The sequence below is a fragment of the Rhinolophus sinicus genome, chromosome 14 (assembly GCF_057876585.1).
Source record: "Rhinolophus sinicus isolate RSI-liver-muscle chromosome 14, RSI-T2T, whole genome shotgun sequence".
NCBI classification, from domain to species: domain Eukaryota; kingdom Metazoa; phylum Chordata; class Mammalia; order Chiroptera; family Rhinolophidae; genus Rhinolophus; species Rhinolophus sinicus.
Genome location: NC_142514.1, coordinates 182,012,756 through 182,040,682, shown reverse-complemented (window position 1 = coordinate 182,040,682; position 27,927 = coordinate 182,012,756). Strand labels below are relative to the sequence as shown.

Here is a 27,927-nt window from a genome sequence, read left to right as displayed (position 1 = left end):
TATTCATTCATTCATTCATTCATTCATTCAGCCAACAAGCAACTACTAAAAAGATGCCCTGAGTTGAGTTCTGGAATGAAGCTCTGGGGACACAAGACGAAGCAAAGTATAGAGAGGGGACAAGAGCGGGAGGGCCATGCATAACCAGGCCACAACACTGCCCTTGTGAAGACAGATTCTCTAAGTGTAATGAAGGAAATCAAGAGGATGTGGGGGTAATGAGGGGTAGGAAGGGCCACTCCGCAGGCAGGCAGGATGGCCTCCCGAGGAGGGACCCACACTCCCACCTAGGCTGGGAGGGGGCCAGTGTTGAGGGCAGAGCGCCAGCAGGGGAACAGCGTGTGCTGAGTCCCCAGGGGCACACCGGATCTGTGTGAGCAAGGAGGAAGCCGACATGGGGTAAGACCAAGTCACACAGGCCCCAGGGGTTCTTGTAAGGATTTTGGATGGAACCCACAGTGGGGTAGGAAGTACTGGGGGTTTTCTGCAGGGGGTGACATGAGCCAGCGTGCATGCTACATAGTGACTGGTTGCTGTGGGTGAATGTGCTGTGTGTACTCATATATGGAGGGTGGGGACAGGATGGGAGCAGGGACCAGTGAAGAGTTCCTGTGGTGCCCAGGCGACAGATGACAATGGCTTGGATCAGGGAGGTGGCCGTGGTGAGGACATTCTGGGTGGATAAATGGGAGGTGCGTTTTGGAGGTGGAGGCCTCGGGACTTGATGAAGTGAGGTGAGAGAGGGAAGGTTCAAGGACAGCACCTAGGTTTCTGGCTTCAGCACGGACCAGAGATGGGGCCACCTAAGGTCTGGGGGAAGGCCGAGACTTCAGCGTTGGCCATGCTGAAGTCCAGGCGTCAGGAAAGCAGTGCAGTGGGCTGCTGGGTCACTCATGGCTGGGTGTGGGAAGGCTGCGACCTCCTGCTGCACAGATGTCCTTTGCCTGGGGAAGTCTGGCCAGAGGCGCCTGGTAAAGGAAGTAGCTGGAGGCCGAGCAGCTGCTCCTGTCAGAGCGTGCTCAAGTGGCCTGCTGGCCTGGGCGACTGGAAGGTGAGAGTGGCTTGGCTTCTCCAGACACAGTTGGTGTGGCCCAAGTGCTGTGTTTTAAACAATTGAGCCAATGTTGAATATGTTGGAGATGTCACATAAAAGTTGTGACCTCTGACTTAAAAGCAATTGGAAGATTTGGCAGCCCTGGGCTTGAACTGCAGGGCGACATTGGCGGGGCCTGAATGGCCACTGTGCCCCCTCCCCCACCAGGTTCTTGGCCCACCTGCTTTCCACAGATGTTTAAGTTCTAAACCTTCACTTTCCCTTCAGGAAAAGATGTCACTTGTCTTAGTGAATCCCCACCAGGAGGTCATTCAGACAAACCTCACAAAGTCTCCTCGGCTCTTCCCGTCTTTCCACTCCTAACCTTTCAGCAAATCCAAGGGCCTCTTCGGCCAACTCACATCCTTCCTCTGAGCACTTCACACAGGGACTGATGGCACCTGGCCAAGCCAGTCATCTCTTGCCCAGATGCAATAGTCCCCTAAATGTCCCCTGACGCTGTCTCACAGCTCCACTCGCAGCCATCTTTGAGAATCCAGGTCAGAACACATGAACCCTCACTCAAAACCTTGCACGACCCCTTCTCACCCAGAATAGAGTCAGCCAACATTCCTTATCACGGCCACGGGCCCCAGTGACTCGGCCCTGCCACTTGTGTGACCTCAGACCCCCACCCCGTCTCCCACACTCTGGCCCCTGGGGCTGCACTTGCCTCCTGCCAAGCACGGGTGGCCTTGGGGACTGTGCTAGGAGCTGTCCCTCAAAGACACATAGCTCCAGGCTTGCTATGAAGGAGGGAAGAAGAACAAACCACAGCCACAATCATCAATGACAGGATGTGTCACAAACACATAATAGAGAGTTGAAAGAAGTAAGTGGCAGAAGACCATGAATTCCACGCTGGTCTTACCAGGCAGCATGTGAGGGACGTGTAAGTCAAAGACCCATTTATGAGGAAAACGAGGATGAAAGACAGAGGTTACCTTGGGCGGGGTGCCCACACGGGGGCTTCCGGGTACTAGGGAGGCCCTGTTTCTTAAATACATGGGCGTTGTTTGATTATAATCTTTAAATGTGGTTACAGTTGTCTTGAGGAAAATTGACTGCACGTATTTAATTGTATAATTTAATGGGATTTGACACATGTTTACACCTGTGAAGCTATCTCCCTAATCAAGATAGCCAACATGTCCGTCACCACAAAGATTCTCTGTCACACCTTTGAAATCCCCCCTTCCCTCCCCAACCTCTGTTGGGACAAACCTGCTCTCTGTTGCTATAGATTAGTTGGCATTTCCTAGCATTTTATATAACTATATAAATTTTATATCAATTCTATTTATAAGTTGTATAGAGATCCCAAAATGTGTTTACCCACTCATCTGTTGATTGACATTTGGGATGTTACCAGTTTTCGTGAGTTGAAAATAAAGCTGCTATGAACACACATGTGCGAATCTTTGTGTGGCACAGCTCCCATTTCTTTTGGTAAAAAGAAACAGAATGGCTGTGTTGGATGGTGGTGTGGTCGTCTTAGGTGTAACTTTTTAAGAACTTGCTCCACTGTTTTCCAAGGTGGTCGTATCATTTTCCATTCCCGTAGTTGCACCACGTTCCTGTCAACACTTGGTCTTTTTCATTTTTGCCACCCTAGTGGGAGCGCGGCAACATTCTGTTGTGGTTTCAGTTAGTATTTTCCTAATAATGTGGATCATCTTTTCATGTGCTTGTCTGTCACCCATATGTCTTCTTTTGTGTAGCATCTGTTCAAACCTTTTGCCTGCTTTTAAAATTGAATTTGTCTTTTTTATTATTGAGTTGTAAATGTTCTTTATATTTTCTAGATAGAAGTCCTTTGTCAGATACAGAATTTTCAAATATTTTCTCCAAGTTTGTGATTTGCCTTTTTATTTTGGTAACAGTGTCTTTTGGAAAGCAAAAGTGTTTAGTTTTTATAAAGTCCAATACATAATTTTCTTCTTGTAGTTTTGTCTTATTTAAGTAATCTTTACCAAACCCAAGGTTGTTAAAGTTTTCTCCTAAAAGTTTTATAATTTTCGTTTTTACATTTAGGTCTATGATACATTTAAAGTTAATTTTTGTATTGGTGTGAGTTAGGGTTTTCTTTTCTCTGTCCTTCCTTCCTTCCTTCTTTCTCTCTCCTCTCCTTCCTTTTTTCCCCCCATCTTTTCTTTCTCATGGCTATCCAATTGTTCCAGCATCATTTGCTGAAAAGATTATCTTTTCCCTATTTAATTGATTTGATACCGTGTTTGAAAATAAATTAACCATATATGTATGGCTCTATTTTTGAATTCTTGATTCTATTATATCAAACAAAAGTTGTCCAACTTTGTTTTTCTTTTTCAAAATTGATTTGGCTGATCTAGGTCCTTTGTATTTTCATATAAAGTTAAAGATAAGCTTGTCAATTTATACCAAAAACCTGCTGGTACTGGACTGGGATCGCATTGAATTTATAAATTAATTGTGGAGAACTGACATCTTGGTAATATATGTGTAGTCTTCTAATCCATGAATATGGTATATCTCTCCATTTATTTAGGTCTTTAATTTCTCTTAGCAATATTTTATACTTTTCAGTTATGAGTCTTGCCTTTATTCTGTTGAATTTATCCCTAGGTGTCACTCTTTTCCCATGCTGTTGTTAAGTGGTACTTTCTGATTGTTCAATTTCTTATTGTTACTAACATACAGAAATCTATTGTATTTCTGTATGTTAGTAACAATAAGAAATTGAAACAGAAATACAATAGATTTCTGTATATTGACCTTGTATCCCACAACCTTTCTAAACTCATTTATTATTTCTAGTAACATTTTAGTAGATTTCTTAGGATTTTCTACAATTATGTTGTATGCAAATAAAGACAGTTTTGTCTTTCCTTTTTTCTTCTTCCCTTATTGCACTAACTAGGACCAATGTTGAATAGAATTTGTCAGAGTGGCCATCCTAGACTCATTTCTAATCTTTTTTTTTTTTTAAGATTTTATTGGGGAAGGGGAACAGAACTTTATTGGGGAACCTTGTGTACTTCCAGGATTTTTTCCAAGTCAAATTGTTGTCCTTTCAATCTTAGTTGTGGAGGGCGCAGCTCAGCTCCAGGTTTAGTTGCCGTTGTTAGTTGCAGGGGGCACAGCCCACCATCCCTTGAGGGAGTCGGGGAGTTGAACTGGCAACCTTGTAGTTGAGAGCCCTCTGGCCTATGTGGGAATCGAACCGGCAGCCTTCAGGTTTAGGAGCACGGAGCTCCAACCACCTGAGCCACCGGGCTGGCCCTCTTCTAGTTCTTTAGGTTTAAATTACTCTTTTGTTCTAATTTCTTAAGCTGATGTATTTTATTTGAGACTTTCTTCCTTTCTGATGTAGGCATTTAATGATATAAAATTTCCTCCAATCATTGCTTTCGCTTCGTCCCATAGACTTTGCTATGTCACTTAAAATTGTTTTCATCCAGTTCGAACTATTTTCTAATTTTCTTTGTGACTGCTTCTTTGACCCATGGGTCATTTAGAAATGTGTTGTTTAGCTTGAGGGCATTTTCTAGATATCACTCTGTCACTTATTTCTAATTTAATTCCATGATAATCCAAGAACAGAGTTTGTGTGATTTGGATCCTCTTAAATTTATTACACGTGAAGGAATCTGTTGGTGAAGGAAGTATGATTTTTACCACGAGACACCAGAGGCCTTTAAGCAGACAGGGGCTTTGACTTGAACTGTGTTTGATTGGTCTGCTGTGCGTCAGATGTGAGAGAAGGGTCGGTTACCTGGGGCTTGAGCTTTGCCCTGAGTCATCCAAGGAGAGCTGGCAGTTGTCTAAAGGGTCTGGATCTCCAGGAGAGGGTATAACTGGGGCAGGGCTGCCGATATTGGGGCACAGAGGGGAGTCAGTGAAGGTGAGGAGTTTCGTATTCTGGAAAGAGCCTGGACTGGGCGTCAGGCCAGGGTTCACCATGTGACTCTAAGCATGTCACTTTCCCTCTCTGGGCTTTAGTTTCCTCACCTCTAAAATAGGTGGTCAGCCTTAATGATCCCATAGTTTTAACAGCCTGGACTGTTGCTAGCACAGGGAGGGTCTCTGCATGAATTAGGAAAAAGTGACCCGTCAAGACAGACAAATAACAAAAAGGTGTCCCTGTGCTATAAGGCCTCCCTAAGATTAAGGCCCGGTATTATGTTCTCCTTGACATCTGCTGAAGCCAGGAGGGTCTCGAATGGCCTAACTTACACTTTTCCTCCCCGTTCTGCTCCTGTGGATGAGGTCCCCTGGCAAAACCACACCTCTTATCAAGGGGACCAGGCACAGTTCTTATTATCCTTGAGCAGTGTGTTTCAGTTTCCTGCCCACCTGTGGAATTATTCAAATAAGCCCATCACATCCTCCCATGGGAACCAGGGGTGCCCCATCCTCTTGATACTGCGAAGCCTCCTCCCACAGCCCTCGGTGGCTCACTGTTCCTACCGCACCACCCCTGACCCTGCATGGTATGTGGTGTGGTCCTCCCCAAGCTGTGAGTACATGTGACTAAGAAAGTGTAGCCCATCTCATCTGTGCAGTGTCAAGTGTTGTGCGTTAGGCCATCCTGGTAACCACAGGGCGGGCAGCCCTCCATCACCAGTGGGGTAAATAGGAGGCAATTAAAACAACCCTCTTGGAGTGGGCATAGCTCCTGTTTAGGGTAAGTGTAGCCTGGGCTGGATTTTGGCCCCCACATGCCTCCTTAGCTGGTGCCTTGGGGCAGGGCACGACCTGGACACCCATATCTGGCCACTCTGTTAATAGCTCTGCTTGTGGGGCTCTGGTCTGTGCCCTGCCCATTAGCCCTGTCACCTACCCTGGGAGGTAGGTCCCATGATCATTCCCATTTTACAGATGAGGACTCTGTAAGTGGTGGGGAAGAGACTGGAACCCGCGTCTGTCTGGACCCTGCCCTTGTCTGTCCTGTGATCTATTCTGGAAGTTCAGAGGTGAGAAACCTACAGAGCCAGGTTCTGTGAAGTGGGGGTTGGGGGCTGAGAGAAGGTATGAAGATGTGAGACCGGCAGGGAATGGAGGGGACCCATCTTGTTAATGAAGTGGACCTGAAGGCAGCCTAGTGGGCTCCTGTTGGGCTGAGGTGGGTGGAGAGTCTGACCAGGGTAGGAGGGTAGCAGATGGCTGCCTGGCCCCTGCCGTGCCAAAACCTCAAGGCTTCCACCCTCTGGAGATGAGGCAATTCCCTCCATAGGGAACTTTGGCCAATGGGGCTTCACACAGGCAGAATTTCTAGAACCAGGTGCTTTCTGTAATGACCACCTCTCGCCGGTTGCCCGTGGCCGCTGCCGGTCTCCTAGAATAATCAGCAGAGAAAGCAGTGATGTGTGGAGAAATGGCTACTCATTTGGAACTTGGACAGCAGAACTGGGGGTCAAGCCTTATGGGAACGTGAACTCTATGAGATTAGTGTTTCCTTGACCACTGTGTACCCAAAGCATAGGACAGTGCCTGAAACAGACTAAGTTCACGACAAAAATGAATTAAGTGATAGAGTAAATTAAGTCCCAGACTCCCTGCTTCCTAGGTGCATATCCTGAGGCAAATAACATAACCTCTGCGTCTCCATTGCCTTGACAGTGAAATTGGACATGACAGCCACCTTGTGGGGTTATTGTTTGGATGAAGTAAGACGCTACAATAAAACAATAAGGGCTTACTGAGCACCAGCTGTTATTACTATTCTCATGACCTTGGTTCTTGCTCAGCTTGAGGGAACCCCCTAAGTACCCTCACCCCAGACACAGCAGCTGTACTTACAGAGTACGTGCTAAGGGCACTGTCCTTGGGGCTTTAATATAATTACTCACTTAAACCCTAAACAACTCTTTGAGCTAGGCTGTTTGTTGTTTTAACACCCATTTTACAAAAGAGGAAGCAGAAACATAGAGGTGATCCTGGTTATATTATAAAATAAAGTTGAGACTATTGCCTCATTTCTATTGTCTCAAAGAACGTGACAGTGGCATGATTTGTTAGCTACTGTAGGTCTGAAAGAACTCACTCACCTGTGGATGTGTCTGGGCCTGGAATTCTCTGTGGGAAGATTTAACTAGGACGGTTGAAGCTGTCTATCTCTTGCGTCAGTTTACGTAAGAGAGGGAAGTAACACGTCCAAGTATGTAGGGATTCAGTCCCAGGCACTGTGGCTGCAGAGCCAGGCTCATAACCGTAACGTTTTCCTGCCTAAGGTACAATCACCTTCTATCTGTGAGATAGCAAGGAGCGACTATTGCTATCTGCATTTACGGAAGCCTCAAACAGATGAGGCTTCCGTAAATGCAGACAACAATAGTCGCTCCTTGGCAGGGTTGTTGTCAAGATTAAATGGTTTCAGAAACACAAGCCTTGCACCCTCTGTGCTGCTGTCCTGAGTGTGGTGTCAGGAACGCTGTGAGAAGCCAGCAAACTCTAGTTGCTGGAGCCATCACGATGACAAGCCCAGTCCAGTTCCTGTGCTCTCTGCCCAGTTCCTGTCCTCTCTGCCCAGGATGTCAACATGACCCTTGGGCTCTCCTGTCCTAGGGCTGTGGGGAGACCTGCCACCACACCTGCAGCCCGCTCAGCTATATCCTGGCATGAGAGGAAGCCCGTTCCCACTCCCAGGTGCCCAGGGGTCACTCACTGCTTCTCCAGGTCCTGGATGGTGTCAGGGAGTGGAAGTCCCCGGGTCTCCGGGACGAAGAATAGGAGAATGAGGCTGGAAGCGATGGGGATAACACCGTAGGAGAAGGGGGGCAGCAGGGGCAGGACCTGGTGGGTTATCCGGATCAGGGGTCCAGTCACAGCGCCTAGCCGACCTACTGAGTTCAGGAAACCATCTGCTGTCATCCTGTGGATGGAGGGGATGGCGCAAACCCTTGTTACAGTTGGCACTTTGGGGGGAGGGGGCTTTATTGGGGTGGAGATCATTTGGCTGGGTCAGGAGATGCCAGGGGAGGAAAAGATGAGCTGAAGGAGTTGCACTCCTCAAGGTCTCCCCTAATGCCACCTCCTCCATGGAGCCCACCTGGATCTTCCCATCCAGAGGGGGCCTCTGCTTCCTGGGAGTATCCAGTGTCTTTCCTAGGAACTCTCTAAGACCCACCCCATTCTCCTTAATCTTAGATAATGGGGGTTTGCCTTAGGGCTCCTGCTAGGCCAATGAGTTTCCAGCTTGAGCTTTCTATATAATATCAACAAAATCAATAAATATACATTAAAAAAAACCAACAACAAATGAAAGAATGGACAAATGAGTGAGGGAAAGAACACTGGGCTAGGAGTCAGGGGCACTGGGGTCCATTCCTACTCTTCTATTAAGTCCTTCGATCATGAATGGGACTCAGTTTACCCAACTGTCCAATGTGAGGGTGGTCTAACTTGAGACCACTGGTTTTCCATCTGTGTCCCATGGAGCCCTTAGGTCTGGGAGGTAACTGGGAGGGGTAGTAGGAAGCAAATGGGGTCCCCACTACCCCAGGAGAGCTGTCGGTTTCCTTACCAGGTTTCCTATGAGATTCCACCTGAACAGAGGGTTCTGTGGCTAAAAGAGGTTTCCCAATCACAGGCCTAGAGGCCTGCTGGGGCCCCCTATACCCCTGCCTTCTGGTAGGACTCGGGGAGGCGCTGCTCTGGGAAGCCCCTCTGATGAGGGCCTTTGGGAGAAGGAAGCTGGCCGTGTGCTCAGTTCTATGTTGGTGGCTGGGTCCCCTCTGTCCTCTGCTGTGTATCCCTGGATGCCCAGCCCTCCTGGCCCTCCCCAGTAGCCCTCCCGGGGGTGCCCCTTCTCACTCATCCCCAGGTCTGGCAGCCCCACCCAGCCTACCGCAGTGAAGTTGGAAAGAGTTCAGGTTTGTAGACAGCGAAGCAGGTTAAGCTGACACCATAACATCCCTTTGCTAGTACAGCGAAGACCACACGCAGAGTCTGAAAGTCTGGGCAGAGGAAAGGGCAAGGTAAGGTCTGCCCGAGAAGGTCGCCAGCCAGCCTGGAGTGGAGGGGCTTGGTTCTCCCATGAGGCTTCCTTGGGCTAAAAGTAGGTTCCCGGCAGTGCCAGGTCTCCCAGGGCCCAGTGGGGATCCGGGGCAGGATGCCATCATGGCAGGTGGCTGGGGGGTGGGGTAGAGGGCAAGAACCCAGCCAGGTCTGGGGTAGGTGAGCCTGGGGGCAGCTGCGGGTTACACAGCAGGCCTGCCTCCTATGGCGTGGTTGCGCAGGCTCCTTGGGTCTTGAGGGCACTCCCGTTCCCATGAAGGAGAGGGCTGTGGGGCAGCAGCCCTGGGGTGCCCAGGCACCCAGAAGCCTTCTCACTGCCCCTCAACCTGCCTGTGGGGACCCATGGCATTCATGGAAAGCTGTTGGGTGGATGGCAGGATCCCTCACCAGGAAACCGAGGTTCAGGTCACTCCAGCTATCCCTGCCTTTCCCCCAGTCTCCCACCTTGAAAAATAAAGGGGACATGGAGACACTTTCAAAGGCATTGCCGGCTCATTCAGAAAGAACAGAGTAAGACAAGGGCCCTGGGCAGCTGCCCCAGCTCTCTGCACACGAGTGCCTCTTGCTTCTGAGAAGAAAACACCACTTACTTTGGGCTTGGTGCCTTTCCTGCCTCACTTCCAGCGCCCTAAGCCTGTCTCAGCCTTCCTGGCCCTTCTTGCCACTGGAGGCTCCAGCCTCCAGCCTTCAAGTCTGGTCCAAGCCCTGGCTCTGTCACTTGCTAGCTGAGAGATCTTGGGCACATGACTTCTCTACTCTGAACCTCAATTTCCTCAGGAAAATGGGGAAAGGCTATTTGGGGGGTTGGGTTCCTGAGATGATGTGGCAAAGGCTGTGACAGGAATAGGCCTGGGGCAATGGTCCCCACCCATCCCTGGGGTCAGGGGAGAGGGAGGAAGCCAGGGTGGTGAGTGCAGTGGGGTGAGCAAGGGAAGCAAGGGCCCCAAGCTGCCAGCAGCTCAGCCACCCTCTCCCGATGCCCTGGCCTCACCTCGTGGCACCAGTATGTTGGCCAGAATGGAGAGCCCGGCCATGGCCTGGAAGCTGGCCAGGATCCCACGGCGGCCAAAGAACCGTAGCAAGAAGGTGTTGGCGCCCCGGCCCAGGAAGTCCACAGCTCCGAAGAGGACCTGGAGGAGGAAGATGTCACTCCCCAGGTTCTGGAGGTCGAAGACCAGCCCGTAATAAGAGAACATGATGGCGAAACTGCAGGGCAAAGCCAGAAGTCAGGTCCCTGCCCCACAGGGAGAGGGCAGCCCTGCAGGCTTTCACAGACGCTGTCCCAGAGGACACAGCCAATCCTGAGCTTGTCACTGCCAGAGCCAGAGAAGCCTGTCAAACGCAGGTCAGGCTGTCCCAGGATAGGGGGGGTGAGGACAGTGGCTTCATCCATTGCAGGTCTGGGCCATGGATAGAGGCCAAGATCAGATGGAAGATTTGGCCCGTCAGGGGTGGACAGGGGCTCTGTGGGTTAAGCTGAGCTGCCCCCGATTGTCTGGCTTTGTTTCTGGAACCAAGACCTGGCTCCTGCTCTACTAGCTGTGAACCTGGGCAGGCCTCGGCCCCTCTCTGGATGCCTGTTTCTTTGTCTTGAAAGATGGGACTCATGATAGAATGGAGTCTCTGTGGAAGATGCTGGGCTGGGCTGTCCCTCCTTCAAGATGGAAAGTTATTTCCCCAGCCCCTGGGGATGCTGCCCCTAAGCTGGGGAGAGCACCCCACGACAGATCAACCTGGCCACAGGGGCCATTCAGAAGGTCCAGCCCAGCTCTGAGGTCCCCAGGGGAGGGCTGGGGCCTTGCTGTGAATGCATCACAGGACTTCTCCCCTGCCCCCTCCTGCCCCAAGAGCCGTCTCCAAGGAACTTCCTGCCCACTGACCTCCATCTCAGTCTGCTTCCCGGGGACCCCTGCCACGGGCTCCTGAGTGGATACACTTACAGGCTGAATGTCCATAGTTTGGAGATTGAATTTGGATCCACAAGTGGCCATAACGTGAACTTTTTCTCGACCACTTTTTAAATCCCACCCTATCCTTGCTTCACCCAGAACGCTCACCCCAGCCCTCACTGCAGTGTCACCTGATGGCTGTGCCCCATAGCATCTGTCACTATCCAGCCAACAACTGCAGGGTCAAGCTGCAATTCTGGAAGAAACCGCAGCTTCCTGAAGTTTGTGAAAGGGATGTGGGCGCTCAAAGCGACTGACACGCGAGGGTCTAGAGCCCCAGCCGGTAACAACTGGATTAACAGCCAAAGACAAGAAAACCCAGGAGGTTAGCTACTTCACAGCCTGTGATTTGAATAACAAAGGATGCTGAGCAGCCTTGGGAGAACCGAGGAAGCCTTGAAGGCGGTTGGAAAAATGGCCCTGGACGTTCCTGGCAGGAGGCACTCCTTCTAATTTGTCAGAAAGAAATGTAGGCAAAAAAAAAAAAAAAAAAGCATTTGATCCATTCTCTGTTTTAAGATGTAGCAAATGTTTGCCATTATAACCTGTATGTGATTAAATACAACATAAAATAAACATTTTCCTAATCTCCAGTTTTTTTCAAGATAAGTCCCAATCAAATCTGACCCTCACGTTTCAGTATGTTCTTCTGGAAGTCGCTTAACTGCATTTGTTTTATTAAGGGCCTTTTCTTGGTCCCAGGCGCCTTTGGGTGCCAAGACAGGGCCTCCTGGGGTGGGGCAAGGATTCCATGCAGAGCCTAGCAGGAGACATGGGGGTGAGGAGATAGCTTAGCCTGGGTTCAAATGCCTGCTCGTCATCTTGGGCAAATGACTTGCCCTTCTGGGCTCCACTTTCCCCATCTGTAAGTGGGGTTGTAAATGAACTTATAGCACGGGTTTGCTCAGAGGGGTAAGGAGGTGGCCCATGCACTCAGCCCTCTGGGAGTGTAGCTGTAGGGCTGAGTCCAATGCTGCCACACAGAGTCCTCTCCAGCCACTGTGGGCCTTTAGTTCTAGGGCCCGGAGCTCTGCCTCTGCCCCGCTTGCAGCCTGACCCTGGCCCTGGCCCTACCCTCCAGCCAGCCTCCAGGCCACATCTGCACATATGTCCTCTCCCCTGCCTGCCGGGATTCCTGCCTCCTGAAGTCGCTGCCTGTCCCAGCCAGAAATGCACCCTAAAAGGCCTGCAGGGTTTCCCCCACTACACACACACACCACTCCCCTTCCCTCTGCAGCTCTGTGTCCAGGAGGGGTGACCAGGATGGCATACCTCGTCACGCACAGACAGCAGCTTCTCCGGCGGAGGGTGGGCACGCGGAACAGTTCCAGCACCGACTGGTGGGCCCTTGCCGAGGCCACCTCCTCCTTCATGCTGGACATCAGCACCTCCGGGAAGAATAGGGCCACAGTCAGAGTTGGGGCAGTGGGCTTGCCCCACCCCCATGCCAGAGAATGGGCAGAGCGATAGGGAGCCTGGACTTGGCCTGTAGAGATTGGAGAACCCTCGGTGGGAGGGTAACATGGGGACAGAAAGGGTTCTCTCTGCCCCTTGGCTGAGCTTCTTCTGCAGACCTGGCCCACCTACTCGGAACCAGGGAGCGGGTCTGGTGTCCCAGCACTGGCCCACTGAGCTGCAAGCCACAGGGTCCTCTTGGCAGTTACTACACAAAGCCCCACCAACCCTCCTCATTCCCCAAGGCTGGCATCAGGCATGGCCCCCTCCAGCCACACTGCGCCCCAAGTGCCCATTCAGTCTCCTCCGGCACCTCTGGGACCTGCCTGCTTAGTTTAGTCCTGGTCAGCTCTAGCTTGCCTCCTCCTGGAGGCCTTCCCTGATCCTCCTGCCCAGGGAGCTCTGCGTCCTCTAGTCTCTGGCTGCACATCTACTTCCTTGAAATAGCTACCTTCAGATAAGAACACCCTGTTTCCGTAAGTACATTGAGATGCCCCGTGAGGTGAGTGAGTGTGCAATATATGTGGATTAAGGTGGTGAATAATAGAGGTGGTGATGTGGGTGTGTTGTTGATAACAGTTGTGTTGTTGTTGTTGGTGGTGGTGGTGATCGTAATGATGGTGGGGAAGGTGATGGTAACAATCATGGTGGTGGTGTTGATGGTGGTTTGAGGAGCTGCAGATGGTGATGTTAGTGATGGTGTTGGTGACGTGGGTGGTGTGAAGATGAAGGTGATAGCAGTGGTCTGCTGGTGGAAGTGGTGGGGGTGGTGATGGTGGTGATAGTGGTGATGGTGGTGATGATATAATGATGATGATATGATGGTGATGATGGTCGTATTTTGTAGATGGCGATGGTATTGGTGGTGTTGATGGAGTCGGTGGTGGAGTGGGGCGTGGTGAAGTTGGTGATAATACTGATGGTACATCAGTGGCTGTCCTTCCCCATCATGTCTCATACTCTGGGTCACCACCAGCAGCATCTCACCTCCATGGACAGTGTCTTTTCGGCTTCCTTGTGGCCATTTATCCTGGCCACCTTTTTGAGTTCCTGAAGTGCTCGGTCTGGTTTTCCTGTAATAATTAGCCATCGTGCAGACTCTGGCAGCCACCTGTTAAAGAAGCCAGTGCTTGGCTGGGTCTTTGCTCTTTCTGTGCGTGGTGGGCACTTGCCCCCCTCTCCCCCGTCAGGTGGGGAGGGGGTGGCAGGCAGCAGACCCTCCAGCTGCAATGGGAGTGAGGAGAAGGCAGCCATTTCACCCTCTGCACTGCTGATGCCAGGCTGGGAGGCATGATCCCTGCCGGTTTTGGCTGAGTCCCCACACCTGGCCACTCTCTTTCCCCCTGTGCCACCCCACCTGGCTTCCCGGCTGCCAGGGTCCTGCCCACCTGAGCATGTGCAGCCAACACACAAGCTGCCTGGGCATAGAGGTGATTCTGGGGCTATTTCTATGGCAAAAAGCTCACATCAGGTTGAATAAAACACACACACACACACACACACACATTTAAACCATCCACAACCAGAACCAATGGTTTTATAAATTAGTCTGCTAAACAGACAGGCAGGAAAAAGGGTCTCCCTGAACTAGCCCAGTTTGCATGGTCTCAGCCCTATTTGTAGAGAAGCTAAGAAAAACTTCTGAAGGCAGTTTGACAGACACTGGTTAAAAAGGTCAGCCAGTCAGGGTTCAAATCCTGCCTCTGGCACTCACCAGCTGTGTGGCCTTGGGCAAGTCAACTGAACCTCGCGGGGCATCAGCCCCTCATCTGAAAGAGGTGGTAATAATATCATCTTCCTCATTAGAAGACGTGTTACTACACATCTGGTGTTTCCAATAGCATCCTGGACATACCCAATCAGCGTGACCAGCGTGGCCTAATTAGTGTAACTATGGACCATCTTCTTCCTTGCTTACTGATCCTGTTTATACAATAAAACTCCAGGTGGTCAGTGGCTTTTGATCTGTTTTATTTGCTGATGTGTCTCTGGTGCCTAAAACCATGTCTGGTGTGGGGCAGGAGAGCAGTAAATGTTTGATAAGGAATGAGTGAGCCTTATGATTTTCTATAGCTCATATAGACTTACGTAGGCCCAGGTGAGCTCAACGCTGACTCACAGGCACAAGAGAACTTGTGGGGACATGCATTTGGGTTTGGTTCCCGATATCTCTTCCTCTGGTCCCTACCCAAGCAGGTAGTTCCAGAGCTCAGGGAGTTCTGTAGTGCCAAAAATAATAGTGATGACATCTTTCCATATCTGAAGCTGGTCCTCACTGACTCAGATGCCCACAGGCCCAACAAGTGATGTGAGAGTGAAGCCGGTGAATGTGGGGAGCTGGTGCCCACGTGAGGGAAGGACAGGGTCCTTGGCTGCAAGCCCAGAGGCCAGTGGGCTGGACAGGAACCTCAGACCTCTGGCTGAAACCCCTGCCCTGGAACTCTGAATCCCCAAAATGTCTCTCTCCAGCGAGGATTCTGTTCACAGCGCTCCTATCCATGTGGCATCATGGGACTCGTGGCTAGCCAGGGTGGTGAGGATGAGGGGTACCCTCCCATCCTGGGTCTCCTTCCCACTCAGTGGCATTCTCCCCAAGGGAAAAGGCCCCACACTGTACTGACCAGGATATCAAGAAGACGGCAAAGAAAGGTGTTGACACAGCCAGCTGGAGGGCTCGCCAGTCCCGCAGGGCGAAGGCCAGACCGCCCAGGGCCATCTGGCCTGTGCTGTAGATGCATCCCAGCATCGTCATGGTGAAATCCCTCCTGCAGGTCGTGGTCCACTCCACCACTGAAAGGCCGTGCAGGGGAGAGCAGGGGAGAGCCAAAAAGTTATGGTCTTGGACCCCACCTTCCCCACCTCCCCGTGGTAGGAGGCGGGCTGAGCGAGCGAGTGACTCACAGAGTGTCGCCGTGGTCAGGATGATGCCGGCCAATCCGAAAGCACTCAGAAAACGGAGGCCACAATAGGCCAGGAAACTGGAGGCAAAGACGGTACTGGTGTTGGCCACGGCCACCTGCAGGCAGCACCAGCTCAGCATTGGCTTTCGCCCAAACCTGTGTGGGGAGGCAAGCACAGTGGGGGGGATCTAGAGATGGGCCCTGGTGACTTGGACATAGAGGCAACTGCTTGCCATCGGAGGGTGCAATAAAGCTGGAGTGCCTGCTGGAGACCCGGATGGTGCTCACATCTCAGTGCAGGCAGCACCTCCTTTTAAGAACTCCTAGGGGCAGAGTGCATTTGTCATTAAAAATGGCAGACACCCTGCTCTCAGCAGGCAGGTGTAGCCTGAGGTCTTTAGCATCCGACGCCTGGGTTTGCATCCCGCTCTGCCCGTCTTGGGTAACCTTGAGCATGGGACTCAATGTCTCTGAGCCGCAGTTTCCTCATCTCTAAAATGGAAGTATTCAGGACGACCTGCCTCAGAGGGTTGTGAAAATCAAGACACTGAGCAAAGGGACAATGTAGCCAGGAGGCTGAGCACACGTGACCTTGTGCCAGCCATCTACTCCGCTGGCTGTGCATGATGACAGGATTGCCCAAGACACAACACACCGGGTAGGGGCAACCCTCAGCCCAGTACCTGCACACTCACTGTGCCAGCCCCTGCACTGGGCCAACTTAGCCCAAACTACTGCCTACATTTAGCTAAGTATGTGTTGGTCCGAGATATGGACAAACCTTGGCCCTGCCTGTCTGAGCAGCACCCAGGAGCAGGACGCTGGGCCCGGACCCCAGGTGAGGTCTGAAGGCCAATACCTGGCCCTGACCCCAGGCTCACTGGTGACCCACTCACCAGTCACAATTTGGCTCCCTGTTTGCGTGGCCCATGAGGACTGCATGGCAGCCAGTCTCTCTGAAAGTACAAACTGGGCCACGTCCTTCCCTGCTGCTCCAGCTCCCCGCCACGCTCAGGATAACCCAAGGCCCACAAACGAGCACAGCACAAGAGCTGTGCCAGGCCCTGGCCCAAGCCTGTATGCAATTAAATCACTTAAATACCACAACAACCCCATGTGTAGGTGCCAGGGTCCCCATGTGTGGTAGGAAACTGAGGCACAGAGTAGCAACCAATCTGCCTTCTAGGGAGCTAGGACATGCAAAGCAGGCACTGGGACGCAGCCATGGGACCCCAGAGCCTGCCCTGCCTGGAGAAAGTCAGAACATCGGGAAGCCATTCATCTGTTCACGGTGTTATGACTGAGCACGTGCCACGTGCGGGCACTGGGAGAAGGCACCAGAGCCCCTGCCTTCTTGGGGCTACGTCTAGTAGGGACACACACAGCTGAACAAGAGGGTGTTGTCAGAGGGAGGTGCTATGATGAGGGATGCAAGGCAGGGCCATGGGACCATTGGGGCTCGAGGCTGGGGCAGGGTCTCCAGCTTGTGTGGCCTGGAACTGAGGCCTGCGTCCAGCACAATGCAGCAGTTGGGGGAAACTTCCTGGTGAGTCACAGCCACCGGCCACCACAGAACTCAGTGGCAGGACACCAGGGTAGCCCTGGCTAGACTGCTTCCTGGGCACACCACCTCAAGTGGGGCTCTAGGAGTGGGAGGAGAGGGAGCGGGGGCGGGGGGGGCAGGGGAAAGGGGAGGAGAGGGAAGAGTACTTCTATTTCATAGCGTGTCACCTACTTGGAGTTTAAAAAAAGAGGTCTGTTTTTCTCCCCAGAAGACTGTTAGCTGCCTGAGGGCAGGGGCTGTGCAGCTTCTGGCACACAGTAGGTACTCATAAAGGCTGGTGCAATCGCTGAAGGACAGAGGGCAACAGTGTTCAGGGCTATTTCTCACAGTACAGCTTAACCTGGAGTCTGGTTCTTGGCCATCACTGCCCCCTGCGGACCTGGGACTCGTGTCCAGACCCCAGACCAAGGAAAGCCCCTGTCTTAGGGAACAGGGACACTCATGTCACATTTTTGTACCTCTGTCCCACGATGCTCATTCTGTCTTGAAGGAGCAGGGAGGGGAGGAGTACTCACCAGTAGGACAGGAAGCCCCAGGTGAGGGACCCCAGCAGGATCCCGGCCATGAAGATGGCCTGGCCCTTGGGCTTCAGGCTCTGGTTGTCACACACCAGGCCCCACTGGAAGAGAAGGAGGGCGTGACAACCTGGCTCAGTGCACAAGGACTTGCGGGGCCAGGGTGGCAGAGGGAGGTGCAGGTTGGGAGTTTCCAGTCTAGAACACACCCACAACGGTTCCCCAGATCCCGAGGACCAGGCAGCAGAGGTGGAAGGGGCGTGCTGCCAGTGGGCTCCACTCGCAGCCAGCAGCCTGGCATGAATGTGACAGGGCTTTGCATCTGACAGTGTGATGGCCACTCTGAGTGGACGGTGGTGGGCAGTAGTGGGCGGTGATTAAACCACAGGCTGGAATTCTAACTCTGCTGGTTACTGGCTGCGTGAACTTGGGTGAGTTCCAACACCAGGCTGAGCCTGCTTTCTCACCCGTAAATAGAGCCGTACAGTCCCTTCTCTCACAGGACATGAGGATGAACAGAAAGGGCCGAGCATGCGTCACTGTGGTTTTCTCAGTGCCGCCTGCCCAGGACCGGGCACCTGAACACTCCCACCCCCGCACCCACCAGGTCAGTCCTTCACTGAGTCCTCACAGTGTAGCTCCCCATTTCTGCCTCTCTTCCCTGGGTGACAGCAGTAAGAGCCCCTGTCCCTACGGGGCATTTTCTACCCTGCAATGTGACCTCTTGAAAATGCAAATCAGATCAGATCACATCCCCGCCCCCAAAATCTCCAATGACTTTCTTTCACACTTAAAGAAACTCCAGCCCCTCACCCCACTGCCCGCTTTGTGGCCCCTGGCCCTCCCGTTTGGTGGTTCTGCAGACACACTGGGCCTCCTGCGGCTTCAACTCCTACACATTCTTCCACTCGAACCCGTGTCAACAGGGCTCTCTCCCATCTTCATGGAACTGATTGCTTCTCTCATAATCCAGGTCTCATCTCAAATGTCCCCTCTTCAGAGAAGTCTTCCCCATCTGCCTGTCCCTTCCCCGCTCACAGGACCTGCTTTTCTCCTTTGTGCTCACTTATGACACTCGATGCAGGACAGGAGCGTGATGGGGACCCAGGTTCTGGCCTCTAATTGCCTAGATTGAATCAGGTCCCAGAGTGCTTTAGCTGTGTGTCCTGGGGCACGTTACTTAACTTCTCTGTGCTTCTAGTTTGTCCTTTATTAAATGGACAATGATAAGATCCACCCCCATGAGACTGTAGTCAGATTGTGACTACAGGGAAAGCCTTTGGAACAGTGCCTGCCACTTAAAAGGCAAAAGGTGAAGGCTTGCTCTGCTGTCATTACTGGTTTAAATACTGACTGGTTCTGAATCTACCAGGAGAACGTAAGATTCTGGAAGGCTCCCTGTTAGTCCTGTAACCCTAGCCCCAGACCAGAATCCGGGCCACCGTGTTGGGGGAGTAACATATCATTTCATATGGTGATGGAGGTAATTTGAACCCCAGCCATGAGTGGACTGCTGTTACTGGGAGGCCAGGAAGGAGGAGAGCTGTGGGGTTGGTGGGGGGAGGCCCTTACCTCGGCCACGATGGTGGAGGTGAAGGTGCTGTGGTCGTAGACCCAGCCATCCACACACGGCTCCGTGGCAGCCTCACTCCAGTTGGTGGCCGTGGTGTTGGGGTCCAGGAGCTGCCACTGTGGATGGCGGAAGCGGCGACACTGGTGGGGCTCATGGTTGGGACCCAGTGGGATGGAGATGGCCAGGAGGGCCTTGGGGGTGAGGTTTGTGGGGACCTCAGAGCCATTGTCCAGCATGTGGACCCAGCAGCGGTGGCCCGGGGTGGCGACCGAGAAGTTGTCCACAAGTAATTGGGAGGGTACGAAAATGGAGGGGAGGAGGAGAGTCACGACCTGCAGGGTCTGGAAGAGGCCCACGCCCCCAGCTCGCTCCAAGAGCTCAGCGAACGCCATGGCCAGAGCGGCCGGCGCCCAGGACAAGTCTCCTGGGCTGTCAGTGACCTGGTGAGTGTCTGGCTGTCTGCTGGGAACCACGAGCAAGCGCAGGACCCCAGGCCACCACACCTGCCCTTGCTCACCTCTCTGACCAGGTGGGCTTGGGTGGCTGTCCAGCAACCAGTCGAGTCAGTCCTGAGATGACCCAGATGCTTCTAAAAAATTCCTCCTTATCCTGCTTCCAGGACTGACAGCGTGGATGCCCTATCGCCCTGGAGAGGGGACACCCGCGGACAAGCTAACTGTGCCCAGGCTGCATGGCGTATCTGAAGCACCCTGGCTCTCCAGCCCCAAGAGGGAAAGGGCAAATAGATTTTCAAAAAAATAATCAGATGCAATGCAGTGATGTTACTGAATTACAGTTGTGGAGGAAATATGAAAGGGGCTGCTGCCTCTATTAAAGTTTAACCTCAGTGTGGGCTCCTGGGTGAGAAAAGCAGGTTCAGCTATGAGAAAGTCCTCAGCAGCTCCCCGCTGGCCGGCTCATTGCATTCTTAAATTTTAAACTTTCAGAACCCTCCACATGTGGCCCTTTAAATCAGGAAACTGTTGGCCTAACCTTTATCCATGCTGGATAATTTCAGTCCGTCTTGCCAAAGCACAGAGTGCAGACTGGGTAGCGCCCATCCTAACTGGGCTGGGGGGACACAGGGATGGGGGCTGCAGGGAGGCAGAGCTGGCAGGAAGGCCCACGCCTGTACTCAGTCCCTCCTTACCTGGCACCTCCTGCCACACAGCACTGAGAGACCAGCTAATTTGGGAAGCTTTTATTTCAAGGTTCCAGGTTGCCTTTATTAGATTGTAAGCTTCCCCAGGGTGGAAACCATGGCTACAATTTCCTGGCATCACTTAGAAGCCCCCCTGTGGGCCCTGGAGCTGAGCAGGCCTGTCAGTTGGGGGAATGAGTAAAGTCACATCTCCATGACCCAGCGTCTGACGTCAGCACAGTTTGGTGGGAGAAGTGAAACCAGCCCCTGCCCCAGCGCCCCACCTGGACCGGGTTTCTTAGTAACAGCTGCTCCTGGCACCAAGGGCTTGCTGTGTGCTTGGTTCTGTGCTGACCATGCTGCCTGCATGCTCTCATTCACTCCTCATAGCAGCCCAGGAGAGAGGTGGTGCTAATTTCCCCAGACAAGGAAACAATCTCAGAGAGGGCAGGCAACTTGTCCAAGGTCACACAGCAGAGTCGGGATTCAAATCAGTCTCTAAAGCCTGAGTGCTTTCCGATGCCCTGGCCAGCTGCTGCATGACCTCTAGCTTGTCATGGACCAAATCCCAGCTAATGGCTAGAATTCAGGATTTGGGTCAGAGTGAGGGCCAGCCCAGGAGTCTGAAGTTGCCTCCCAGGATGTGAGAGAGAATAGGCTGAGTCAGCTCGGGAGAGAAGTCTGAGTGCTGGGTGTGTGGGTGAGGTGTGGGTGGGTATCTGGACCCTGAGCTTCCCAGAAGCTCCCCAGAGGGCTGGGGGAACTTAGCCAAGATGGAGCCCAGCCAGGAAGCTGAGGAGTCGGCGTTCTGGGCCTGGATTTCAAAGCCAAGGCTGCTTCCTTATTCTGCCTCTCTGGGCAGGAACTCATTATACATTTTAAAATAGCAAATGGAAAGAGGTAGGGAGAGAACAAACCCACACCAAAGCACAGGAAGCCGTGAGAGGGGCAATTGGCCATAGTCCTAATTCACAACAGCCCAAAGGCCGGATTTTACATGGAAGGCGTTGAGCTTCATACCTATGTGCAAACACCAGCCTCACAGGGGCAGGCCTAGACCCGGGACCGTTACCTTGAGCAGTGACCTCCCCTCTACGGCCCCTGGTTTCTGGCCTGTGAAAGGACACGTTGCCATGTTGATGTTTTAAACCTGAGTGTGGATCAGATATACACTGGCTAAAATGCAGTTTCCTGGGTTCTGCCACATGGCTGGGCTGAGCCCGGGAATATGCATTTTAACACAAGCCCCCAGGTGATTCTGCTGCACTGGAACCCGGCTTCCTCACTTGCAGTATTGCTGGGCTAGATGAGGCCGCCAAATTCCAGGCATCTGCGAGAGAATTCTTTTTCTCTTTCCTCATTCCATATGCTTTAAAAAACGTTCTCTTCTTCCCTGCCCTTTGCCTGTCGTGGACGCCCCTAGGCTTTGCTTACAGCAGAAAGTCAAACCTCCAAGATTTGACAGAAGGCTCCCGGAATTTCCAACTGACTATCAGCTTCCAGGCCAAGGAATTTCTAATTTATATTTTCTGGTTTTCTGGGGCTGCTGGGGGCAGGGCTCCATGCAGCCGCTCCGCCACCTGGCGGTCATACCTGGGACTGCAGCCTTTCCAGCATCATGCTCGTCCTTGCCTAGGTGCCCATCCCCCAACAGTTCTCCAGGTGGAGGCGGGGAGAAGGAGCACAGGGGTGTGAGGCAGGCAGCCTCGGATTATAGCCACCAAGCCCTCCAGAGTGTCTCATTAAGTTAATTTGTGTATTGAACCCCTGGTTCTCATTGAACCAGAATTGCCATTGGGGTTGACTTTCTTAGCCGAGGGCTCCATCAGTTAAAGCCAAGGCCAAACTCAGCTGCCAGAAGACCTTAGGCAGTCCACCTTCCTTTTTGATTCTAAGCTCCTCAGCGGTAAGTGGAGGTAGTAAGATTAAATGAGATAACGAGTGGGCCTGACAATGAATATTAGCCACATCATCACCATCACAACCTCCATAACACCTGACCCTTTAGTCTTCCTTTGTTTCTTTCCAGTTGAAGTCACAGCGTTTCAGATCCAGCTGGGCTCACTGGATTTGGCCGTTGCCTGCAATCTTGGAAGAACCTGAGGTTAGGAGAACGTGAGGGTCAAAAGCGGGGCAGGGAGAGGGCTTTGCAGGGTCTCAGTTCCTGACTCCAGGTTCAATGCTTCTTGCACTACACCTGTGTGAAGAAAACCCATGGTCCACCAGAAAGTCAAAGGAACAGTAACCATAAAATGTCCAATTATCTTCTTGTCTAGAGAACAGGCTCACCATGCTGGGTAGGAAGTTCTGATGAATCACAACGGGAGCAAAACCAGGTCTTACCTCCTCATTCTTCCTTCCTCCCTTTGGAGATTTCCCCCAATAACGCTACAAGCTTAAGGCACGTCTGGCCTCCCTCTGAAATGCCTCTTCAAGTCACCACCCAGCAGCAGCTTAGATCTGTCTCCCAGGTCTTACATGTTATAAAAACTCGTCTTTGCAAACCCTCCTTAGTTCACCCATGTCCCTTTTGTGGGGGGAGGGAGGCTGAAGGGATCCTCTTAATTCAATTCCCCTCTTGTCTCTAAGAGCATACATGTGAAAACCGCAGATTTATGTAAGAAACGATAGGAAAGCCCCTTCTTTGCTGCCGTGGCCCAAATAATCCCAAGAGGAACCCACAGGGTGGCTTGTTCCTGTGTATTCAGAAACACATCAACATAAATAACAAATTAGTAGTTTTTGATGGAGAAGTTGTATGTGTCGATAGCAAACAACCGAACGACCCAGAAGTATGTCAAGTGACAAGTAAAAGTCCTTTTCCCCCCCCACCCTCAACTGCCCAGAGACAACTGCCACCAACAATGTATATTCTTCCAGAAAAATCTTAGAGCATCTCCAAACATATGCATTATGTTTTAAAATTGTTGAATAAGCAGCAAATTCACATGGTTCAAAAACAGAAAATGTAAAAGAAGTTATATGATGAAAAGCCTCTCTCTCACCCCACTGCTTCTGCGTGGTTCACGTTTGCCGCCCCACCCTCAGGTAATCATTTTTAGTTTCTTGTGCACCCTTTCAGATTTTCCTGCTAATATAAGCAAAGATAAATATGCGTTATAATTTACTCCCTTTTAGGCAAAAGGTAGTTTTGCGTTTATTTCCCACATAGTACCGTGCGCCTCTGAGAGTCCCTCGTTGTTTTGCAATTGCATAGTATTTCATTGTCTGGATTTCCACAGTTTATGTAACAGGTCTCCTGTTGATGGACACTTGGATCGCATGGAATATTTTGACAAAAAAATGTTGAAATGAATAACTTTGTACTCATACTATTTTGAATGTGTGCTTCTGTATCTCTAGGATGAAATTCCAGAATCGAGACTGCCGTGTGGAAGCATAAGTGAGCTTATGGCTTTGAGGGGCAGTCCCCGGGCCCACCCCAGGGACACGCCCACTTGTACTGTCCCCATCTCCCTAACACAGTGCACTATCACCACACCTGAGGGGTCTTAATATCATGGGTGACAAATGGCATCTCAATGTAGTTTTATTTTGTATTTCTTTTCTCATGAGTGAGATTGCGCATCACTAATTATATCTAGGATGTATCTATATTTCTCTTTCTACAAAACGTTCCTTCATGTCCTTTGTCTATTTTTGATTACAGTTAATGGTTTCCTTACCAATTTCTACAAACCCCTTATATGTTAGGGAGGTTGGCTCTTTGCTTGTGAGAAAAGTTACAAATGTTTTTTCCAGTTTGTCTTTTGACTTTGTTAGCATGTTATTTTTATTGATTTTTTTGCATGTAGAGTTTATTTTATTTATTTATTTATTTTGTAATCGAGTTTTCAGTCCTATCTTTTTTGACTTGTGGATTTTGCATCATAATTAGAAAGGCCTTCTCCACTCCACGGTGATAAAGGGATTCTTTTATGGTTTGTCTCTCTCTCTTTTTTTTTTTTTTAAAGATTTTATTGGGGGTGGGGAACAGGACTTTATTGGGGAACAGTGTGTACTTCCAGGATTTTTTCCAAGTCAAGTTGTTGTCCTTTCAGTCTTAGTTGTGGAGGGCGCAGCTCAGGTCCAGGTCCAGTTGCCATTGCTAGTTGCAGGGGGCACAGCCCACCATCCCTTGCAGGACTTGAGGAGTTGAACTGGCATGGTTTGTCTTTTTTAATCAGGAACGGTTGTTGAGTTTGTCACAGGCCTTTGAGCATCTATGGAGTTGACAGTATGACTCTCTTGTCAAATCTATAAATCTGCTGAATTATATTAATGAATTTCCTAAATTATATTAATGAGTTTTCCAAAGAATCCTGAACCATCCTTTCATTCCAGGAGTGAATTTCCTGAGATAAGATGTATTATTCCTTTAATGTGCTGTTAGATTCTGCTTATTAATGTTTTATTTCAAATTTTTCATGAATCTTCACGTATAAGATTGCGCTATGGTCCCCCCACCTCCATCTCCTTCTCTTCCTCCCTCCCTCCCTTGCTACAAACTTTGTCAGGTTTTGGTATCAACATTATACTCAGTTCAGAGCTCCATGCTCCTAACTCCGAAGGTTGCTGGTTCGATTCCCACATGGGCCAGTGGGCTCTGAACCACAAAGTTGCCAGTTCAATTCCTCCAGTCCCACAAGGGATGGTGGGCTCCGACCCCTGCAACTAAGATTGAACACGGCACCTTGAGCTGAGCTGCCGCTGAGCTCCCAGATGGCTCAGTTGGTTGGAGCCTGTCCTCTCAACCACAAGGTTGCCGGTTCGACTCCCACAAGGGATGGTGAGCTGCGCCCCCTGCAACTAGCAACGGCAACTGGACCTGGAGCTGAGCTGTGCCCTCCACAACTAAGACTGAAAGGACAACAACTTGACTTGGGAAAAAGGCCTGGAAGTACACACTGTTCCCCAATAAAGTCCTGTTCCCCTTCCCCAATAAAATCTTTTAAAAAAAAAAAAAAGAAAAAAAGGAAGAATTTGGCCATGTTTTCTTGCGCTCTGCCTTAGTTTACATAAGGGAGGACTTGTCTCCCTTCCACTGAGGATCTGGGCAATCATTCTCATTCCATAAACTGCCTGGCCTTTGATTTGTAGGAAGGCTAAGAAACAAGGTCGCAGAAGGATCTGGGACCAGGGAGGAGAGATCGCGGGAGAGGGTCTGAGCTAAGCTAGAGTTTCCAGAAGGTAGGATTTTGACCAGTCTCATATCTGAGCTTTACTTCCTCAAATGGGGCCAGGATGTCAAGTGATTGTTTACAGGGGTTTGTCCCAGCCTCCAGTGTACTGTTGTCATCAGCCACCAGTTTGAGCTTTAACCGGATGTAAAACTGTAATGTCCGGAAAGTGGGCATCTTCCTGCCACGCTCGGCCTCATCCCGCTGGCCCTTCTCAAGGTGGGAGGCCTGAGGCTGGGTTTTCCCTCACCCAGCTACCTGGGCTCATCCTTTGCTATTTGCCTTCTGTTTACTTCCTTGGTTTTGTGGGGAAGGGGTCCACAGCCTTCATTTCTGGTGCCTTCTGACGGCACCTACTGCAGGTACCCGCAGGCTTTCTCTGGCTGCAGGAGCTCAAGGGGTCCACATAGGGCAAGTCAGAATCATCGGAGCAGAACACCCCAGAGCAGCCTCCACCCAGTGGCTGCCCTGCTGCGCTGGTGGATCCACCCCAGCTCCCTTGGCCCTGTGTCATAATGGAACCTGTTGATAGCATCCCCTGTTGGCTCCTTTCCCTTCGCTGTCTCACTTCCCCTCCTGGGATCATCTCCAAAAATATGGTTTATACTCAAATCTTTGGAGGAACCCAATCTAAGGCAGGGGAGTCCCAACCCTCTGTTTTGAAGCATGACAGCTGGTTAACAGTGGCTCCTGGGACCACACGTGGCCACCTGGCTGATCCGTGGTGAGGCTCAGGTATACTCTGGACAGTCTCAGAGGTGGGTGACTGAGGAGGAAACGAGGTTCAGAGAGGTTCCATGATTTCCTCATGCCTCACAGTAAATGCCACAGGGGCGGGAGCAAAACCTAGACATTCTGACCCAGGTCTCCACTCCCAGCCCTACACCATACTCCTTTGGGCTGTCTGCTACTACAGGGTCCCCTCTGTGCCTTTGTCAATAAACTGCAGGGGCCCTAGGGATGGAGACCTAGAGACAGTGGGATCCTGAGATCTGTCTTCACCTCTCGCCTTGCCTCAGAAGAGGAGAGGCTCAGAGATGTGAAGTGCTGGCCCCGGGGTGGGAATGACGGGGCAGGGACCAGAATCCTGATGTCCCCTCTCTGTCCTCTCCACACTGTCTGCAGCCACCTGAGGATGACTGTGCCATCAGTCGGTCACCCCTGGGCTCGTTTCTGCCTGACTGACCCACTCCCAGCTGTTAGTAGGCTCACTCTTGTGTTTGTTTTATAGGGTTTGGAATTCCAGTCTCATTGCACACTGTAATGGGTTGAATGGTGGCTTCCCAAATGATATGTCCACATCCTAATATCTAGAACTTGTGAATGTGACCTAATTTAGAAAAAGCGTCTTTGCAGACGTGATGACGTCAAGGCTCTAGTGATAAGAATGTCCTGGATTACACAGGGTCCTAAATCCGATGACAAGTGTCCTTGCCAGAGATACACACAGAGGAGAGGCCTGAGGACAAAAAGAGAAGGTCATGTAAGGACGAAGGCAGAGACTAGAGTCATGCAGCCACAAGTCAAGGACACCTGGAGCCCCCAGAAACTGAAATACACATGGAAAGATCGTCCCCCAGAGCATTTGAAGGGAGCATGGCTCTGCTTGACTTTGGATTTCTGGACTTGAGAGCGATAAGAGAATAAACATGTGTGGTTAATCACCCAGTTTGTTCGGTAGTACTTTGTGACAGCAGCTCTAGGAAGCTAATACACACATTTCTTTGTTCCACTTGGTCCTTGAAATTGTTTTCCAGCAATTTCCCTCCAGGTCGAAGGGTAGGGTGGGGGGCGTGGGACAGGTATTCAAGGAAGGAGGACAGCATGTGCAAAGGTCCTGAGACTGGGGGAGGAGCGATGGAAGAAGAGGACTGAGCCCCAGAAGAACGGGTGGGGATGGAGCAGGTGTGGTGCCCTGAGCATAGAGCACACAAGCCTGACTCTGGCCCTGAGGCTGATGGACAGATTTGAGCAAGGGAGAGATACGGTTATGTTCCCATTTTTGAAAGATCTTTTTGGCCACAGTGTGGGGATGGACTTGGACGAGACGGGGCTGGAAAGAGGAAAACCAGCAAGAGAAACCACCCACAGAATGACAAAGCAAAATCCCTCCAGATAATCAGGATAATGTACAACCCTTTCAAAGATCTTGAGGGCATGTAGAGTATGTCAGAATTGTGAAGCGTCTCTTTTAGGTAACAGGGCAGCGTCTTGACCTCTGGCCCCCACAGAGCGAGCCTGTCTTGGTCACCTGGATTAAGCATTAAGCCTGTTAACCATGGGTCAGTAGCCCTCCCCACATGCACACCTTGTGTCTTGAAAACTCCTGAGGCTCCGTCGTTGGGAGGGTTTCCCTAGCTTGGTTCCAGAATGACCCACACGTTTCCTGGCCCTAAGCCAACCTCACAGGCTGCTTGCAGCAGAGAGGGACTGACAGCTGCCCAGGACCCTGAGCAAATCCATGGGAGCCAAGCACAGGGCAGTGGCCCTGAATACTGCTGAGTCACCCGGCCCCAAGGTAACCAAGGGTTCCTGGGTGCCTGCCATGTGTGCTTGCTC

At 51.2% G+C, this 27,927-nt stretch overlaps 1 protein-coding gene across 10 annotated transcripts in view; it reads right to left on the bottom strand.

Annotated features, from left to right (window-relative positions):
- Positions 1–4,046: 4,046 nt before the first annotated feature.
- Positions 4,047–27,927, bottom strand: part of SLC22A11 (solute carrier family 22 member 11) — a 113,869-nt gene continuing 89,988 nt past the window's right edge. For 9 of the 10 annotated variants that reach the window (XM_088789667.1, XM_088789665.1, XM_088789666.1 and 6 more), the window contains 10 exons: positions 19,047–26,827; positions 17,475–17,578; positions 15,397–15,551; positions 15,117–15,285; positions 13,483–13,606; positions 12,313–12,428; positions 10,083–10,297; positions 8,922–9,030; positions 7,740–7,946; positions 4,047–6,410 (listed from right to left, as the gene is read on the bottom strand). In XM_088789667.1, coding sequence (XP_088645793.1) covers positions 6,347–6,410; positions 7,740–7,946; positions 8,922–9,030; positions 10,083–10,297; positions 12,313–12,428; positions 13,483–13,606; positions 15,117–15,285; positions 15,397–15,551; positions 17,475–17,578; positions 19,047–19,439 — 1,656 coding nt within the window. In that variant the 5' untranslated portion in view covers positions 19,440–26,827 and the 3' untranslated portion in view covers positions 4,047–6,346. The remainder of the gene's footprint in view (positions 6,411–7,739; positions 7,947–8,921; positions 9,031–10,082; positions 10,298–12,312; positions 12,429–13,482; positions 13,607–15,116; positions 15,286–15,396; positions 15,552–17,474; positions 17,579–19,046; positions 26,828–27,927) is intronic. The other variant, XM_019737849.3, reaches the window with a different exon arrangement.